At 37.0% G+C, this 21,260-nt stretch overlaps 2 protein-coding genes across 2 annotated transcripts in view; one reads left to right on the top strand and one right to left on the bottom strand.

Moving 5' to 3' along the window:
• LOC136249847 (tRNA endonuclease ANKZF1-like) overlaps positions 1 to 21,260 on the top strand; it is a 36,632-nt gene that overhangs the window by 12,277 nt on the left and 3,095 nt on the right. The window contains exons 2-5 of the mRNA XM_066041970.1: positions 15,169 to 15,320; positions 15,491 to 15,606; positions 16,339 to 16,440; positions 16,565 to 16,613. Of these exons, the coding sequence (XP_065898042.1) occupies positions 15,169 to 15,320; positions 15,491 to 15,606; positions 16,339 to 16,440; positions 16,565 to 16,613 (419 nt within the window). The remainder of the gene's footprint in view (positions 1 to 15,168; positions 15,321 to 15,490; positions 15,607 to 16,338; positions 16,441 to 16,564; positions 16,614 to 21,260) is intronic.
• LOC136249848 (uncharacterized) lies at positions 8,025 to 9,228 on the bottom strand. Its single transcript, XM_066041971.1, has 2 exons — positions 9,110 to 9,228; positions 8,025 to 8,747 (listed from the first exon to the last, which is right to left on the bottom strand). Exons 1-2 carry the CDS (start codon positions 9,179 to 9,181, stop codon positions 8,124 to 8,126), a joined length of 696 nt encoding a protein of 231 aa, XP_065898043.1. The 5' UTR covers positions 9,182 to 9,228; the 3' UTR covers positions 8,025 to 8,123.

The following is a 21,260-nucleotide window of genomic DNA, read 5'->3' as shown; positions in this document are numbered from 1 at the left end:
AGAGAGACCTCAAGGGAGGCGTAAGCGCTTGAGGAGACATTAATTTTTTATTACTTTCAGCTTTTCTTGCTGTGTGTAGCTCTATCATCGCATTTTGCCATGTGCACTTATCATCCATGGTTAATTACAAGAAATGTGTATGCGCTTAACAAATACTATGTGCTTAATAGATACATGCGCTTAACAACCCAACTCTATGGTAGATAATGTCAGTAGTTATCTAAGTGCAGCTGAGTTAAATGTTTATGGTGGTTTAAAATCCTAGAAGATGCCGTATTGCAAGTGACTATGTGTTTTAGACAATAGCAAGCATTCAGGTGAAATAGTGTATAATGAGTCCATTGCTTATACATTAGGTGATCACTAATTACTTTCCCCAAGAGCTTTTTTTACAGGTAAGCAATGCCATATTGAAGAATATACTTAATAAATAGTTAAGTAGTTAAGGCTTTAAGGTGGTAGCAAATATGAAGCTATACATAATATTTGACTGTTTGCGTCTACAGAGCATCGAAATTTGAAAACTACAAAGAAATTAATAATCCCCTCCAAGTATTAGCTAGCTACTTAGTCTTCTTCAGATACTGCAGTTACAGGAAGTTTAGTATTAGTATTAGTATTTGTGTTACAGGTAAAGAAGGCTCAAGGAGCCTGTAAAGCCTGATCTGTACAAAAAGAATTTAACAAATTTGCAACTACATAGCAAAAACTTATATACAATAATAGTTAACTAATTTATAATCATACAATAAAGTAGGCCAGCCACTGTCGATTTAGTGGAGTTAATTTCATTTTGTTACCATACTGCATAGTCTTGTTAGTTGCAGTACTGCTATATAATCTCCATTGTAATATTGTGGATGCTGGTATAATGTGCTAATTCCTAACAACGACATACAGTAAAATGTTGACTTAGTGTGCAGGCATATGCATCTGTTTCCAGAGAGATTAAGGCCATATCCAAATTGCCTTATTGTAGCACTAGTGGATACACTCGTGCATAAGCCTCACACAAGCCTGGTAGATTCAAAAAAGGATTTAATAAACATATGCTCAGACCAAAGCATGTTTAAACATGCAAGAAAGAGTACATCATTGTAGAGCCTTATCATGTACTCTTGGTACCAAGTTAGTGATTTTACAGTAGTACATTAATCTTGTTGCTATGCAATCAGGCTCTAGCTGCTGTGAACTGCTACGTATTTGTTGTACATGATGATAATTGTTGCATGGTAGCATTCTCACACACAGAACTCAATAGATATAGTAAAGACTATTAGAAAATGTAAGTTCTATAGTATTGCAATCACTCTGGTATAATGTGTATTATAAATGTGTATTCTAGACGTCACTTACTGTGTATCCAAGCAATAGGGATTATTGTATAGCAGTAATCTCAGCATACTCTTTAAGCTTTTCTATATATTTGCTATACATTTGTCACCAGCAGACAGGGTATGTATAATGGGTTTGAACATTGTACACTGTAGTCCTAGAGCAGTTTAATACTACAAGATCACTTGCCTCATGCTAAGGTACCCAGCAATTACTGTATAAAATCTTATACGAGGACCAGTAGACTTTTAGTGAACTTTTAACGGTGGTATCTATAGTGAGACTAAGAGTATGTCATAGCAACTTTAAGATGTGGATTTTGATTATTTGACTTTACATTTGATATCAGTTATATTTGCATAAGCTTCTTTTCCGCATTGAAAGTACAACAATATTTGCATTAGTTCAGTATACAAACATGATACTAGTATTACTAGTGTAAGGAATGTTCTTAAGTCTGTACAGTCAATATATCATAGTACAGAAGAAGGCAACCAGAGGTCCAGTACCAATAGTAACTGGTACAATCCTGTGAGCTCTAGTACCAGTGTAGTTCTTACCTTATACAACACATTGGTATGTATAGCACAATATCACACTACATCAACATGATTATTATGAAAATGGCATCATGTTACTACTGTCAGCTCTACAGGTATGTATGCATGTTGGGGTACTGCATGTGTCACACACTTAACCAAGTGTTTCCATTTGTTTATAAAAGGCATGCAGCCCTTTTTAAAAAGGCATGCATGTAGTTCAAGGTACTTGAATCACATAGTGAACTTCTTACCACATAGATGTACATAATTTAAACTATTGCTGTGAAAAAGATCTAATAATCCCAAACCAGAGTTGTAGACAGTGCGTTTATATGAATGGTATGTAATTTTCACAGATGAAGAAAAGGGAAGATTTTTGCAGTCTCATCTTATGTACAACACATGATCACATTTTTTCCAAACCGGTTGCGTTTTACAAAATCTTGAGCATGAAAATTTAACTACATTCATTGAATTTGTATGTACACCGTACTTTAAGTAGTAAGTTGGTTTCTAGTGTATAATGTACTCCTGTTCACGCTAATAAGAAGTTTGTGTTATTGGAATTGCTATCCCACTGTAAATCTATGCTATAACAAATTGCCTATTGTTTATGTATAAATCTGGAAGCATATATATGAGCAAACTTTCAAGAATTGCATAATTGAAATACAATTTTGCCACTTACAGTACCACTCACTTCCAATTGATCTATAACACACATAAAGCACAAAAGTCGTGAATTTATGGTGATTCAAGACAAAATATTACCAGCTTTAGTTCAAACCTATAATAGTATCACAGGGGTATGCAAGCTGGAGGGACTCTGGAAAGCATATCTCTGCATGACTATTTAGCCCTATACAGTGATGTAGCCAGGCCTTCAAGGATGGGTGGGCACACTCACCCACACATTTCACTCCATGCAACTATTACAAAATGTGAGTTGAGTCCACTCTTACATATATTGGTTTAAAAGCTGTTCAAAAGTACATAAATGTATCTAGCTAGCCAATAATACGCTACACTGCTGTTTCTGCAGCTTATTTCACTAGTCTAATGCTACTGCATAAATGATATAGAAGCAACTAACTTATTACACCTTGTCTTGTTCTTTTTAACTCTTCTGTACTTGTACACAACTCTTTATACTCCATCCTGACTCTTGAGATAATTGTATGGCTTAATTCAGCCACCAATCGCAATTTTTCATCTCCAACCAACTTACTTGCCTAACTGCCTAACAGCAGAAAATTCAACGCAGTATTCCGACATGAAAAAATAGACTGGATCCCTCCTTCCTTGGTTCCTCTCTTCCTCCGTCTAAAATTTATGCTATGCATTAAATAGAAACTACTCGGATTATGTGATGTAATTATTCAGTTTATCTCAATATCAGCTGCTGACTTACAATGAAAATATCGTGCTGCCAAGGTGTGCACTATATACTTGTCTCTTGTTCGTATCATACAGTACGATAGTACTGTATAGTAGGGACATCGAAGGTGTGGGTGTGGCCCATGATATAATATAACCCAAAAACCTGCCTCGATTTATGACAGTATGGGTTGGGTAAAATCAAGCCCAAAAGTGTCTTCAGATCAACCCAAAACGTTTCCGTCAAGTTGCTACAGGTTTTTTAAAATAACGGAATTTTCTACTGCCTGCCTGCCTGATGCCTTCAGTCATGCGTAGTGGAAAACTGATTACAGCTACAGCCCTAATTCTTTCGCAGAAACATTTCTAGTTCGCCAGAGGAGGGTGGTCACACTTTAAGCACTATATAAAATTATTGCTTTAATTGCATAGTTGAACTTGGTATTTCACGTGAGCCTCAATAGACCCAATACAAATCTAGCAAACGGTGGGGTTGAATGGGGTTTACTGGATAATCGAATTTGGTTTAGTGTAAGTTTTAAGATGGTATGTTTGGTTTTTCAAAAACCTTTTGGTTTATGGCGATATTAACAATATCATGTATATTGGGTGCCATTACTTCAGCCCTTCGCATACCATACGAAGCAGCAATAAATATTGCGTGGTAACTCCTGTCGTAAGCTTAGTGTTCTTCACCAGTTTATAAACAAACCATTTGTGTAATATATTTAGCAGCGCTTAAAGCGTGACTGCCCTCCTCTGCTAGTTCGCTTAAGAAATAACCTTTGGTATATTGATAAGCATACAATGCTTGCGCTGTTGTCCTACCTTTTATCCTTCTTTACCATGACCATCAGTCAAGGTTCTACCACTGAGTGTTAATAGACTGAAGTAGGGCTTCCGTGTATATTGCATCAAACTATTCGAATACACGTGGTTGTTGCACCAAACTATTTGAACACATGTGGCTTGCTATTTTTCAAAGTTGGTAGTTGATATCGATCAGTGAGAGCAACTCACAGCAAACTAGCAACGTGTAAGCCAATAAATATAGTTTAGTAACAATGTTACAACCGAGTCGGGTCATCCAGGTCCTGCTTTACAAATTATCTGGGTCTGATCCCACTTGCTAAACTAATTAGTGTAAGAATGTGGACACGTAGTGACACATCATAGCGTAGCCCTGCTTCTTTTGTGAGCCATGCCCACTTATGTAAATTACTGTCTGTAGACATATGGTAGCCACTCCCATTCTAGGTATACATGAATCCATGTCCATTATTGTCTGCAGGCTTATGTAGACCCACGCCCACTGATCAGTTGTTATTGTATGAGTTATAATAGTGCTGTGATTAAAATATTGTGACTGGTTTCGTGAAAAGCAGGCTATTTAGTAGGCATGAGCTTGCAAAAAAAGACTTCACAAACAAGTATAAGAAAAATTAGGAATTTTAAAGTAGAGTAGGGAGCACAGTAGGGATACTCACTTCTTATTGTTTTACAGTATTTGTACATTATGTACTAGCTACTTCGATCTAGCTTGTTTCAGTACTTTATATTGCAACACTATACACTGTCCCTACTCTAATTTGAAATTCCTAATTTTTTCTTGTACTTGTTAACAATAGCAAGCAGGCGCCACTGGGCCTAGGTGGACATGTGCCCACCCAGTCCCACCCTTGGCTATACCACTGACCCTATAGAATTACCACTGTACAATGATGTTTTCATTGTAAGGTTTAGTTTGTAGTATAGAAATGTCAAATAGTGAGCTTCTGTTTTGCATGTGGTAATTTGAGATTTATTTACAAAGTAGATTATTCAGACAGCTGACTGCATAACTTTGGAGCTGTTTACAAACTGTAGATATATTTAAAAGTGCTTAACAAGATGCAATATATCTAATAGTTTATTACTTACGAGTCCACTGCTGCAACAGAGATTACTATATTATGAGTGTAAAGTGTATTCAAGAATTGCTTTCACATACTTTGTTCTTCACACATCTGATTTAGTTGACTCATCTATTGACAGACCCTGATTCTTTACATGTATTGTAGGTGTCATCTTGCACAATATTTAGATTTGGAGAAATAAGATAAAATCTTTGTAAAAAAATCTATTTTTAATATAAGACACTGTTCAATCTATTACAAAGAAATTTTGCTGTGCACGTAGCTGCTACGTACTTAATGTGTTAATGACATTTAGTTTGTAGGGCTTCAGTAATTAACTGTGATGCATTATGAGTCTTTTCAGGTGTGACCATCTGCTTCACAAAGATATCACTGTTGTAATTCACGGTTAAAAACAATTTATAATAACCCTTTGTTGCTACATATATTCAGAACTGTTTCTATTGATGAACACTTTGTAGTGAGCATATCGTGTGTCAGTATGCTTGACATCAGCAATCAAGCATAACTGATGCACATTATCAGATTTCATGTTATGATGAGTGTTGTGGCCAAGGCATACCAAAGGTACTGTTACGTATAGTATATTGTGTTTGTTCCAGTTAAGAGATGTACCATAAGATGTTGTTGGACATTCCGCATGCAAAACCCTTGCTCAATATTCAGCAGTCATCAGTGGTAATGTAGGATACAAGGCAAATCATCTTGCAACAAACAGAACTCAGTAGGGTGATCCCTATACATGCACAAGAAATGTCCAGATTTCGGCTATTGCCACTCACTGGAGTTCATAAGCAGTAACAAAGCAGCTATATTTAGGGTGCATGCACTGAAAACAGTGTGAAGCATTGCTACTTTGTAGCTATTATCTACATGTGAAGTTGAGCTGTGTATACCATTTCATAGAATAACATGTCACTTTTATTAGTGTTTCCTTGTTCTCTCTGGTTTTTCCAATTTGGATTTTGTTTTTTTGTAGGCTTGTTGATTGACCAATTTTCTACTCTTGTCTTGAGGTGTTGTATTAAATTCAGAGATGAAATTCATCCAGTGTGAGCATTTCGTGCAAGCCACTTGCTAGTGACTACTGAGATGAATGACTATAGTAAACAAATGACTTTGTTGAATTCTTTTGTAATGTGATCTGTACATTGGCTGTATTGAGCCACACAGTTCACAATTCCATATTTGAGATTATATACATTAAGTTTGTTGTTGATATGCTACACTTGCCTGTAGAGTTACTATAGTACATCTCCATCAGGAACTGATCATTGCAGGCCTTAAATTAACGTGTGGTCAACAGACAAAATGTGCACAAATAGCACAATGTCTGCACATAATTAGTTTTGGGCAGACACACATGTCCTTGCAAAACCAATAGTGGTACCATAAAAGGGGTAAGTAAGAACAGTGGACCCGGGGACCAAGGACCCGGGGACCCAACTCTGCTTGGAATTTTATATGCCTCACCGTATTCTATACTTGTACTAGGTACCTTTACGAGTAGTCTTGCATGGCCAATTCACTTTTCTCCCCTCGTGGCATCTCGCACGACGTTTACACCAATTAGAAATTATAAGCGCCTCTAAAAAGTGTCTGAAGCTGACTGCATTTATAGGCCACTACCTGCTACACAGTAAGCATACTAGTCTATTATGCCCATTGCCGCCTAGCTACTAGAGTAGTTTAGGAACATTGTGCAAATGCATCATGACATATGAAGAGCTGCTGGAACTTGGTTAGCTTGGCTTAGCTGGTAATTGTTCACCTGCTGCACAGTAAGCATACTAGTCTATTATGTCACCTAGCTACTAAAGTTTAGAAACATTGTGCAAACAAATACTCTGGGAAAATAGTGAGTGACCTGTAAGTAATGCAGTCAGCTTCAGACACTTTTTCAGAGGCGCTTATAATTTCTAATTGGTGTAAACATCGTGTGAGACGCCGCGAGGGAGAAAAAAAATGGATTGGCTATGCAAGACTGCTTGCAGAGGTACCTAGTACAAGTATAGAATACTGTGAAGTGTAAAAGCTCCAAGAAGAGTTGGATCCATGGGTTCCCGAGTCCGTGTTCCCCGGGTCCACTGTTTTTACCTACCCCCATAAAAGCTGATGTGTACATGTTTGTTTGTAGTGCTAACAATAACTGTCACTTGGTTGCTAGGAGATACTACATTTTTCCAACCCAAGGATTTACCAATGCCACCTCCCCTTTGTGTACTGCTATCACCAGCAGCTGTAATGACCACAGCCTGGTGATATGTTGCAGCTGCAGCACCTTAAAATTAAATTAAGGCCTGTCATTGTAGAGTATAGTTGCATTCTTCCATGTTTTCATGCTAGAGAATTATTATTTAATATGATAGCACTAAATAGTAGTGATCTTTTGGTACAGCTCAGAAATGACAGTGCATGCATCATGGACTTATTTTTATTATCATTTCTTTTGCATGTAGCATGATGTCATTGATTCGTTGGGAGCATTAAATGACTTCATGTATTGTCTAAGTTGTTAGAATACTATAGACATCATTGGGGATTGATCACAGGCTGATAGGTGTGTATATTCCTACTAGCCAACCCAACCATAATCTCCTATGGATTGCAGCAGGAATTCTGTTGATCAAGCAGTATATTTTTTGTGGTGCACGATACACCATGGACAGTGCAGATGTGTGCACATCATTGCTCTATTATTAGTTGGTGCTGTGAATTATATACATAGGTCTATGTTTGAAGCTAAAATAAAGTACCTATATGTGTGATTAAATTGAAGGAATGCATCTAAGCCCTCTTTCTGGGCAACCATTAACAGTGCGGCTTAGATCAAGTGACAGCTGTGCTGATCAAGATCACTAAAATGAATTCTAATAAGCATTGTAAATAAGTGTATACTATGTACATGCCACAGCAACTCTACAGTTTGTTTGTGTGTATTGTGTCTGGATACTCAGTCAATATCAACTTCAACTTTTATGTACTTGATGCGATACTTTTCATGGGCACTACCACGGTACACCTCAAGGTGCAATCCTTTGGTGAGGTCTAGCAGACGTTGATAACTAGCAATATTAGTGTATCCCTCATCTTGCTCTGTGTGGCAGGATCCCCATCGTTCAGCTGATCTGAACTGTAATTTGATCTCACTAGAATATCTTCTTGAAGCTACTAAAGGAGCAGGGACGGTTCTGACATTTTTAAGTATTCCATCAATATTGTCTCCCTCTGTAAGATAGCATGGTGATAGAGCACGGTAGTTGTTTTTACCAACAATATGAAACCCAACAAATTTTGTTCCATCACCAATACCAAATGAAACATCGTGCTCAGCACTATCAGCCAGTGTAGTATCCACAGCAATTGTCATTGCTACAGTAACACTATCAGTAGTTGTTAGGATACCAGGAGGTACCAGTTGAAGTTGTAGAGCATGAATATCTTCTGGTCCACTAGTAGGAAGGATCTCAAAATACTGAGGATAGAGGGCATGTGGTCCGATAATGGTAGAGTGTTTATGTATCCAATGGGGAGTCATCAGTTGGTTGTAGGGTAGAATAGTTTCTACCACTTGAACCTGATGGAGAAATGGTATTATAACAGATAATATGTGGGACAACTGCTACTACTTTAAAATTATTACATAAGCTGTGCATACAATGAACCCATAAAATGGCATGCAAAGTGCATCAAGCTGTTTTCACCAACCTGCAGTGTTGCCATAGCCAGACAAATTTTGCGTGTGTTTCAAGGCAACTTGTGTTATATATTATGTTGAACTGTTAAATTAAGTGCAGTATTAAAGAGCTTAGACCCCTGATACTCGGTGCCATTTTGTCACTATTCAAACAGATGTGATCTGAGAATAACATGTACCCTAAATGGTAGGATAGTTATCTAACTGATCAATAATAGGTTGGTGCATTACTTATTACAAACCTTTTTGTTGGCCTCAACTCCAACCTGAAGACCAGTTATTTCCAGCAACACAAGAACTATCACTAACACCATGCTACTCTGCAGTCACTGAAAACTGAGCTCATGTAGAAATGTTTTGTATGGTGTAGCATGCCACATTTATACAGGACAATTAATGTAAGTGGTTATGTATTTGTCTATACTAATGAAATAAAATTTTACAAGTAATTATGATGTTTACAGGATTTTGTCTGTAAACAGCTGGCAAATTGACTGAGCTGCAAAATAAATATTATCTGGTGTGCAACACACATTGTGGTGTGATGGATATGGTAATCCCTCTGTTTTACTGACATAGTCTATGATGATTAACACCATGCTTACATATACTGTTCTCTATAGTTATTTTGCTCTGTATAAAGTGTGACCTGCATGGCAGCTGCACAGTATCCTGGTTGCATTATGGAATAAATTTTCTTTCACAGCGTCTGTACAAAGCACAAGTAACTGAAGTAAGATCATCCAAGGGTCGTTTCATCTGGACCACTTTATATATTACTGATTACCTGGAGGTCAAGTGTCTCCTCATTGAATTCAAAAGTTGGATAGCAGTAAAGGATGTAAGGTTTCTTGTTTTCAAAAAAAAACAACAACAAAAAACCCAGCTATATAATACATATACACTCAACACTATGCCACCAATTTTAGTAAAGTTTTTTGTTCAATACCACAGCTGACTCAAAAAATTTAGTTTTAAACTTTTAAAAGTAAAACTGATTTTACCAGTCCTATTAATGTATATTAAATTTTGAAACAGCTTAAACAACAGTGGATACAAACAGATTTTCTCATTCTTATTATGAACTCATAAAACAGGTATGATTCTCTCGTACTGTCATCATTTGGTGATGATTATAGTTTTTAAAAGATGTAGTCACTGTCTCAAGGACTCCACAGTTATACAATTAAGCACTGTTGAACTCTTGTTATTATGAGCTCATAACAGGTCCAACTATGAACTCACAAACTCTAGACTGTGTATAGGTACTTGCACTAAAGCCAAGCACTAATGTTATTATGTCTATTCAGAATCAGATAGGTACAGAGCTGCTGACTACAATGAGAAAGCAAACCAAAAGAAATTTCTTGTACCTTGCAACACTTCATAGACAAAAAAAAAAGCTATAACAAACAACATGTACTGTTTGCTATACATATATCTGTTGTGAAACAATGCACAGAACTATACCTGCTACCCTGGTGCACCCCCCCCCCCCACTTTCCAAACCTTGGGTCCTCCCTTGTGCAGTAACATACCTATTAGGATCTCAGTGATCTAGGTAAATAAGATTATTGGCAACATAAATTGTCGTATGGTAGTACTGTATATTATAGGGTTCATGGAGGTTTGCACATTCTCACAACAACAGCAAAAATATTGACCAGAAAATCAGCCTCACATGATTCCTTGGCAGTATTTGTTGGGAGTCCAAAAGCTATAAAAATTTAATGTAGAGGAATTTTCTACTGCCTGACTGACTGACTGACTTACTAATGCCTTCACACAATGGCTGGTTTAATTATTTACTGTTAGATGTCGCTCCAGCCTGACAGGTGCCTTTTAAGCATCTGCAGCACATACAATGCCCACATCGTTGTCCTCCTTTGTGTCCCGTTTCTCGTCACTGATAACTCAAGGTGTTGATTCATGGTAGCATGTGATGGCTTCCCTATGTTTGTAACAATAATTGTCTGTATTTTCTGAAGTGACTGAATTGATTGCAGAAGTGCTTCCCGTACTGTTTTTAGTTTGTCAACATTGTGTAACAGGCTAAACATAGCTGAAAACAAAATGTAATGGCCACTTCACTCTTTTAGTAGGGTTTGCATTCAGATCAAACATTAAGTCTGATGCCATGATTTCTTTTGATGTGATATGCATGCGTTCACCAGTCATAATTATGTAAATAAACAAAAGCAAGGAATTTTAAGTTCAATTAGGAATAAAAGGTAGTGAAACAGGAAGGTTGCCTAAACTTAAAGATATACCAGTGGATACTTAATCCCTAATTCAGTCATGCTGAAGTATAGGGATTAAATCATTTGTATATATATCTTCAGGTATAGGCAACCTCATCGTGTTCCTTAATTGAATTGAAACTTATTATTTTTTTCCTTGTACTTGTAGGTATTGGCTTTATTTGCTGTTGTTTCATGCAGATTGTTTTACCCTGACACCAATGATTAACATATGATAGTAACATAAAGTATATATAGTGTTTTTACGGTTGTGTAGATAATTGGTTAATCAGTGCATCTCTCTCTATATATAAGTGTGTTTGTGCATGTGCCCACACAAGAAATTAGATCCTTAGAGTAGTCCAGTGTTTGCCAATGTTCAATCATCCTTGGAGCTGTGCACTGCAGTGGTGTTTTCTATCATGAGTTCAGTTCAGAAGCTGTGTTTCACTAAAACAAAACACCCTGGCAATTTTAACTGCCTAAGATTTTATATGTTGGGTGCTAAAAGCCTATAGATGGATGGTGGTATAAAGACTGCTACTTTTCAACCTAAGGATCATCCAGTATCTATTGACAAGAAGATTAACTTTCTGGTACAAGCATATGTATGTAAGCATTGATCAATACAGCATAGTTATATATTGCAGTTATAAAATTTAGTCTATTATGCTGAATGTGCTCGATTCGCTTGATCTATATCTGCTAATTACATATATTTCCTCTGTGCTCCAGTGTAGTACATGTACTGCAGTTCAATTAATCAATGTCACTCCTTTTGTTTTAAGTTATTACAAGTTTGGAAACCCAGCACATGCTTCCCATCCTTTTAGCACCTGGATGATTTGTGTAAATGTAACGAAGATGGGTATGGAAAAGATGCATCTCTCTCTAAGGTCTTTATGAATGGTAGCATGTATGAAAAGTAAGCCAAAGTCTGAAGAACCACTGCTCAACTTCTTTACATCAGTTTAGTAGCATGCATGACAAGTTGAAGACTGCATTACGTGCCTTTGTCTTCGATCGTAAGGCTAATAGTTGCCACCTATGGCACAGTATATAACTTTTAATCATAAAGCTCATGGTAGTTATTACTCTATATAAATATGCAGGAAAATGTCTGCACTTCACAAGTGTACTTTTTATTACTAAATCAAGAATGTCATCACTAAATCAAAAATGTACAGTTTATATATATGCATGCAAACACAAGTACTAGGCAATTTGTTTGTGTGACCTAATGCATGTTACTCAGTCAATATCAATTTCTACCTTTATATACTTGATGCGATATTTTTCACGAGCACCACCATGATACATTTCAAGGTACAAACCCTTGGTGAGGTCTAGGAGATGTTGATAATTAGCAATATTAGTGTAACCTTCATCACGTTCTGTGTGGCAGGATCCCCATCGTTCAGCTGGTCTGATTTGTAGCATGGTCTCACTAGAATATTTTCTTGAAGCTACTGTAGGACTATTGATTTGAATTGCATTTAAAAGGATTCCATTGCCCCTATTTCCCTCAATGTGCTGACATGGGCCACCATGATAGTTGGTTTTATCAGGCTGAAGAAATCCAACAAAATGTACTCCATCACTTATACCAAAGGAGGGATCATGATCTGCACTGTTAGCCAGTACAGTATCCATGGCAACCGTGATGGTTACAGTAACACTATCAGTAGTTGTCAATACATCAGGGGGCACCAGTTGAATTTGTAGAACATGTTACCAGTGTGGTCCAGTAGTAGGAAGGATCTCAAGGTATTGAGAGTAGAGAGCATGTGGTCCAGTGATGGATGCATGTTTGTGTATCCATTTAGGGGTCATCAGTTGGCTGAGGTAAAATGGTTTCTACCGCATAAACCTGATGGAAGCACATAATAACATTAAAGCAGTGGTGTATATTAAAATAACTAGACCCACAATACTGTAATATTATTAGCAAGCAGCATTAGACTGGCTAAATCTTAAAACTGATTATACTGCAAGCCCACCTTCTTGTTGGCCTCTGCTCCAGGATGAAGGCAACTTACTTCCAAAACTGTTAGAACAATTAGGGCGAGCATTGTATTGGTCACATAAGTGATTTGTAAGGAGTGGTATAATTTTATATACACAGTTGTTGGGTGTGACATACTGTATATATGTCGTTGCTGGGTGTGGCAGCCACATGTATAATGTGTGAGGTCAATTGTGATTCTGTGGTTGTGTGTCTACAATTTATCTTTCCCTTCTAAACTATTCTACTGTCATACACAACTGAAATATTATTTAGGATTACTGGACAAGTATGCTTTTGTGCCACCTGTATAACATAGTATACTTGCATCTTCAAGTAATACAGGCACTTTATTGTTGTTTTCTTTATATAATGTTTCCAACATGATAGTATACAGTGTCAGCTTTAAGCATATAAATTCAAATGACTGATTGTTGTAAATGATGACAAATGTGTGTGGTAGATGTTTGCAAGATTTATATGAGCCAGGAACAAATCTATATCATATAAGTACACAGAGTAGGGACCATAGCACTTCGATGAAACAAGTTGGAGTAGTGCACAATATTAAATCACAGTAAAACAATAAGAAGTGTTATATCCCTTCTGTGCGCTCAAGATACCATAATGGAAATGCACAGTAGGGATATAGCACTTCTTATTGTTTTACTGTGATTTAATATCGTGCACTACTCCAGCTTGTTTCAGTACTTTTTATCGAAGTGCTATGGTCCCTACTCTAGTTGAAAATTCCAAATTTTTCTGTGTACTTGTTTAACTTTTTTTTGGTAAATAATTATTATGACTGGTAAACCCACGCATACCGCATCTGAAATGGCACCGTGCGCCCCAGCTATATCAATTATCGTCTGAAAAGTAGGATATCCATTGTCAGTTATGTTCAACCTGTTACACAGCATTTCTAATCAAGAACTGTTCGAAAAGCACCTCTGTAATCCATGCATACCGAAAGAAAGAAATGGTGCCGCACACCCCATTTATATCAATTATCATTTGAAAAGTGAAGTATCCATTGCACTTCGTTGTCAGCCATGTTCAACCCATTACACAGCAGTACGAATCAAAAACTGTTCAAAAAGCACCTCTACACTCAAAAATAGCCACTATGAAAAATACGGACGATTTCCATTACGAAAGGAAGCCATCATGTGCTACCACCAAATCGACACTTTTCACTGTCAGCAAAGATTAATGGAACACAAAGGAGGACACTGGTAAGTCCATGAAGAATGCATTGTACGTACTGCGGTATGCCAAAAGGCACCTCTTGGGCCAAAGCAACGTCAAACAGTGAAAAAATCAAGCCCATAGCCTTAGCCATTATCGAGTTATGCTTGTCTGAAGGCATCAGTTACTCAGTCAGTAGAAAATTCCGTTAAATAATTTTTTTAAAATTCCATGCAACTTGTTGAAGGCATTTCAGGTCGATCTGAAAGCTTTTTGGGCTTAGTTTTACCTACCTCATCGTCGTAAAGGAAAAATTGATGCTGGGTTATGGATGATATTATTTTGTGGGCCATGCCTACTCCTTTGTGATCCCTACTATACAGTACTATATCATACTGTATGATACTTACTAGGCATATTTCTCTATATATCAATTTTCTGGAGAATCTTAGTTGTATATTTACAACTGTTTGTACAAGAAGCAACAGCATATAGCAAGAGTGACACAGCATAGTCAACACATGCTAAATCTGTTGGTAAATTGTTTTGGTTCTTGCTGAATCAGATAGATTGCTTATATTTCCTTATAGCACAAACTATTAGAATACCTAAGTATAAAAATAACTTGGCTGCAAAGAAAGGAAGTGAAATGGTGGTGACCAACGTAAAGTGTCATCGTGGAGCACTTGTACAGTGTCAGCTCCAAACAACATGTGTATTCAGTGTTAAGGACAATATCATGCAGTTTTGAATGCAGTAGTAAGTAGCTGTTTTACTGCACCAACAGGTTCAGTTGAACATACTGCCTGTTAGCATATGCAACCAATGAAATATTATATACGTATATTGTATAATCTTTACCTGACAGGTGACATTTCCAGTATATCTGGATCAGATTCAGAAACTTCTGATAATGAGCTAACCTCATCTCAACCAAGATGCTCTCACTTCATCACCTTCACTGGCTCACATGACCAACAACAGTACATGATTTACAGGACAGTACTGTTTAATACTAAGGTTGGTAACTGCTCTTTGTATAGTTTATGAATTGTACACATAACAAGTGTGTCATGGCCTGAAAGCTATAATTGTGGTAAATCCTGTATACAATATTCCTTTATAGTTTATAATTTTTTCAAAATTCTGTTATTTTATATATGTGTACACACATGTTAATTGCTTGATAGCATGTGCCATCAGTCAAGGAAGAAGTCATGGGACTCATAACTGGTTTAACTCAACCCCAGGTATGGGTGATACTGATGAGATCAGCTGGACACTTCGCTGGTGCAGTGTTTAAAGGGTCTGTCTATATCATGTAAAATATGTAACACCAGAGTACATTGTTTAAACCTATATGTATAATGCAAACTTCTATACCAAGTGCTAAATTGATCCCTCAGTTCTTGTAACAACTTTACATGCAAGCTTCATTATGTTATTTGAACATGAATATTAATTAATACTTGAATAGCTGCAATCTTATAGATACCACAGCTGCAAGTGATTTTGCTAATACACCCAAAGCATGAGGGATGCAGGCCCAAGGGCTAGAAGTGTATATATATATATATATATCAGTACAACCTGACACAATCATGGTATAAGTGATATATATCACTCGGTGTGCACTCACCTGATAGGTGAAAGAACTAACAAGCCTGTTTGTTTTATACAGCAGTATTTGTTCATCAATTGTGGTTATAATAGTGTGGGCTAATTGCTCTCAGAACTTTATTCCTACATCATTATACTTACACAGTATTACTAAACAATGATTGTGCATAGGAACACGTTTTTTAGGTTTTTTACCATTTTGTATTACATTAGGCCTATAACTTAACTAGTGGGACAGAAAGTAAGTTACTACATTAAGTTAATCACTTAGGACTATAAGTCTATTTTAATGTAGCAGGCTTACATGTGTTGCTCTGAAATACTTTAAGTATTAGTACATATTTTTGCTTGTGTACGTACAAATGTTGGTGGTAGCTTAACCATATAGTAATTATGCATTATATTATTGTATCTACAGTGCAAGTGTAGTTGTCCACAAGACGTTCCATCGGTATACGGTCAGGGCTAAAAGAGGTACCATTCAGTCTTCCAAAGATTCCCAGCAGGGACATCAACCAAAGTTAGTTGCCACAAACACAGTATCTTCTGTGCTGTTTAACTGTAATTTCAAGCTCAAAAACGTTATGTATATGTAGTTGCATTTAGTTATCCATGTTGCTATGTAGTATGTTTTGTACACACAGGTCTGCTGGTGCTAGCATAAGAAGACACAATGAAGCAGCATTAGAGCAGGTGATAACTATACACTGTACACACATGTACAGTTGTGTATAGTCCGTATAAAATACGTGTATAAACAAGGAACTTCTAAGCAGCCATTTTATTACCAATTGAACTCTTGGTATTAAATTCCAAAATGTTTCTTGTGAATAACCTTGTGGATCTCAAAAGTTTGTCATTTCTTTAATTTGTAGAGTTCTGATAATCACACTTTAGGTCCACAATCCAAAAAATCAACTTTTACAAATCGACCCCCCTACCATTGTGGGATGTTCATTGTAGTATCCCATTGCTTGATCTACCATGAAACTGGAGGCACGATTGTTGTCTTCACACAAACATCGATTTTATTGTCCCGCATACTGCAGCAAGCTCTTGATACATTTATACCACTTAAATAGGTCATTTCTAAGAAATCTAAGTGACCCACTCCATGGTTTTCAGATGCTATTGCGGATAAGATTAAGCTTATAATATTGCTAAGCGAAAGGCTGAAAATCTTTGGAACTTGTAGACAAGGAACTGTTCAGAAGGAATAAAAATGACCTCAAGGTCATGGTACGCCAAGCCAAGATATATCATTTGCAGACATCGGTGTTGCAGAGCAAGAATTGTCCACAAAATGTCATAATGTGTTAATAACATAATTGGGAAAGGTTAAGGCCAAAAAGGCAGCATCAAATGATTCACTTACTTTAGACTCTCTTAATAAACATTGTGGCAGTCACCTCATCACATCAATCTGCTGACAACTTTACAATACGTACTACTTCATTTGACACTAATCCATTCACTTTTGCCAAGATTTCTGAGTCTTTGGTCCTGTCTCATCTGAACTCTCTGGATCCTAGGAAGTCCACAGGTCCAGATGGCTTGTTTGTTAGGTTCTTGAAAAAGATAGCTGATATGATTGCTGCTCCGTTGGCCACCTTATTTAACTGTTCATTGCAGAGTGGAGTTGTGCCTTCAGACTGGAAGCATTCACATATTACTCCAGTTGTACTTTGGACAATTCTGGCAACTTTGGACCAATCTCTGTTGTGTCTGTCTGTTCTTGCTAAAGTATTAGAGAAAGTTGTGTCAGTCCAACATGGCACTTTCCTAGAACAGAACAATCTAATCAGGGAGCATGTCATGCAAGAAAGTCAACTGAGGATATTTTGTTGCTAGCAGTTGATAATATTGTTAATTCTATGGACAATGGGGATGCTGTCTGTGCTGCCTTCTGGATTTTCTAAAGGCATTTGATTCCTTGGCTCTATAATATGAATGTCAGTCCACCTGTACTACAGTGGTTTATAAGCTATTTAAGGGATAGAACTCACAGAGTTAAGTGTGGCACTCAATTTTCTTCTTGGGAAGGTGATATTCCTCAACAGAGTGCACTTGGTCCTTTGTTATTTTTAATTTATGTGAATAGTCTTCCTCATCAGATTACTGAAGGCCTTATACTCCAATATGCTACAACACCACCCTTATTTGTAGTGGAGACACCCCGAGGTTGCTGCTAGTATGATGAATTCACAGCTTGAACTTCTGGCATTTATCAGTAGAATGGAATTGAATTACACGAAATCAACAGTGATGTGGTTCAGGGCATCTAAGCGTAACCAGAGACCTCCTTATCCTCCTATTATGGTGAATAATGTTTACTGAAAGTTGTTACAAGTCAGAAGTGTCTTGGCCTAGTATTTGATCACAACTTATCCTAGGACCACAATGTCTCACAAGTCGGCAAGAAAATGCCTTACTATTTGTATATTATTTGCGATGTTCTTGGTTCCAAATTACTGAAACTTTTGACTGAAGCACTTGTCCTTTCTCATCTTAACTATTCTCTTCCGGTGTGGGGCACTTCACTACATACTCAATCATTACAAAGACTCAGGAGGATGCAGAATAAGGCAGTGCGTCTTTGCAGGAATTTGTACAAGTATGATCACGTCTCGGAGCACTACCAGCATCTTCAGTGGCTTCGACTGGACTCTTTCATGCAGTATTGTTCTTTAAGCTTAATGCTTTGCCAGTTTGATGGAATGTGGTGTATACCACTACAACCACCTATTCGTTTGGTAGGCATCACCATCATAATACTAGAGCATGCTCTTTCTTTGTTAATCTTCCTAGATATCATTTAACATTTTCACAACAAAGACATTTTCATTACAGGACCTCACAATGGTGGAACGGATTACCTAATGATGATAATTTCACTGTTGTTATTAACGACAGTCGTTCTTTTCTGTTTTTGTGTAATTTGTTCAATCATCTTTGTACATTACCTTAAGGTTGTTGCATTTGTTTTATTTTGTAATTGTGCCCGTGTATTTGTTTTGTATCCATGTGTTAAGTTTTATACTTGTTAGCTAGCTATGTATATTTGTCTGTATTGTATGCTGCTCTGGTAAGGAAGAACGGTAGTTGCTGATAGTTTATAAATCAATCAAATCATCGTCCAAATTTGGCTTTACCCTCAAGCTCCACAGTAGCTTCAAATCTTCACTGGATCATCCTACATCACCATCATGTTGCAAAATATCCCAAAACAAACCAAAAAAGCACATAATCTTTCAGTTTCGATTCGAGCTGGGTGCATGGAGCTGCTGGTATACTACATCACATGAAATCACAGAAACACCAACTGCTACTATCTACCAAACATTCTGGACCATCGTTTATTATCATTCTAAACAAAACTAGGTGACCAGTGTGGTATCAGAAGTACTAGAAGGACTTTGGCACCATTGAGAGAATCCTGTGGAATGACACATGAACATTTTGGCACTCTTCACCCAGATGGTGAGAAGTCTCAGATACTTGAATCAGACTAACAACATGCATCCAACCTTATAACATCATTACGAAGAAGAGTTTACTTTTCTTGTCTTGGTTAGTAGGGCAGTTTGAATTCGAAAATTTTTGATTTTTGTTTCTGAATTTTAAAAGAAAGCAACCCTGTGCCAGGAACCCATACTACTGTGTATACCTTTTAACTACAATAACTCTAGATAATATCTACCTAAGTAGCAAGTTTTATCCAGTCCTTTGTGTGGAACACAAAATTTTAACAACCATGAAAAAAAATCCCACTTGTCATCTATCTTATCAAAACTTGACATCACTTGCATGGCGTAACATTTCTCTTAGCTGTTCCCAATCACAGGACCTAATCCACAGAACTCTTGAAGAACATTCTTAAATGGAAATGTTGATATCAACTAGCTGTACTCGATGATTACTCAGTCCACTAAGTTGAGCTGTCTGTATGACACTAAGGGAGTCACTCAATGGTAGGGGGATCAATTTGTAAAAGTTGATTTTTTGGATTGTGGATCCTATCATATTGAGTGGTTTTCCATTCACGAATCAATGTCTACGTGTGTAGTTTTATGATATCAATATTTATTGACCAGAAATTAAATTTCAAACCACAGAAGTCTGACCTTTGTTGTGGCATCTAAGTAAATTGAGGGCACTGCTGTATGAATTGCTATATTACAAAGACCCTGTCATTTGATTTGTTGTAAAGTGTTCAGATAAGTGAATTTGTATGTATATTATACAAAGCTTTATTCAAATACTCTAATAGAACATACATGCACTTGCTCTAATAGAATAGTTACTTCTGCTAGAGTTTGGATACATCAAGGTACCATAGCTACATTTATACAAGTACAATTTTCAACTAGAGTATGGACCATAGCACATCGATTAAAAGTACTGAAACAAGCTGGAGTAGTGCACGATATTAAATCACAGTAAAACAATAAGAAGTGTTATATCCCTACCATACTCTAGATACCAGCACAGTAGGGATATATGACACTTCTTATTGTTTAATATCGTGCACTACTCCAGCTTGTTTCAGTACTTTTTATCGATGTGCTATGGTCCCTACTCTAGTTGAAATTCCAATCTTTTGTGTACTTGTTTGTTAACTTTTTTGTAAAATAAAATTATTATGTCTGGTGAACCCACGCATACCGCATCAAAAGAAATGGCACCGCATGCCACAGCTATCCATTATCATCTGAAAAGTGAAGTATCCATTATGCTTTGTTGTCAGCTATGCTCAACCTATTACTCAGCATTATGATTCAAGAACTGTTCGAAAAGCACCTCTGCAATGAAAGTAGCCACTATGAAAAATGCAGACAATTTCTGTTATGAAGAGAAGCCATCACGCACTACCACCTTTCATTGTCAGCAAAGATGAATGGGACACAATGGAGGACACTGGTAAGTCCATGAAGAATACATTGTACGTACTGCAGTATGCCAAAAGGCACATGTTCAGCTGAAGTAACGACAAACAGTGAAAGAATTTCTTTCAAAGCTAGAGTATCTTTTTTTTGAAACAGTGAAAAAAATCAAGCCCATAGCCTTAGCCGTTATTGAGTTAAGCTTGTCTGAAGGTATCAGTCAGACAGTCAGTCAGTTACTCCATCAATCAATTACTGGAAAATTCTGTAGAATGATTTTTCAAAAAAAAAGTTCATAGCAACTTGTTGAAAGTGTTTTGGGTCAATCTGAAGGCTTGTTTGGGCTTAGTTTTACCTGCTTCATCATCATCAGGGAAAGTGAGGCTAGTTTTTGGGTGATGTTTTTTCATGGGCCACGCCCAAACCTTTGTGGTCCCTACTAGAGTTGTACTGATAA

Source organism: Dysidea avara, chromosome 3 (genome assembly GCF_963678975.1).
Source record: "Dysidea avara chromosome 3, odDysAvar1.4, whole genome shotgun sequence".
NCBI classification, from domain to species: domain Eukaryota; kingdom Metazoa; phylum Porifera; class Demospongiae; order Dictyoceratida; family Dysideidae; genus Dysidea; species Dysidea avara.
This window is presented reverse-complemented; position numbering and strand designations above follow the sequence as displayed.

Coding starts and splice junctions, on each gene's coding strand:
- LOC136249848 (XM_066041971.1), bottom strand. CDS start 9,181: ATGGTGTTAGTGATAGTTCTTGTGTTGCTGGAAATAACTGGTCTTCAG. Junction 8,748..9,109: donor GAGTTGAGGCCAACAAAAAG/GTTTGTAATAAG, acceptor TTTCTCCATCAG/GTTCAAGTGGTAGAAACTAT.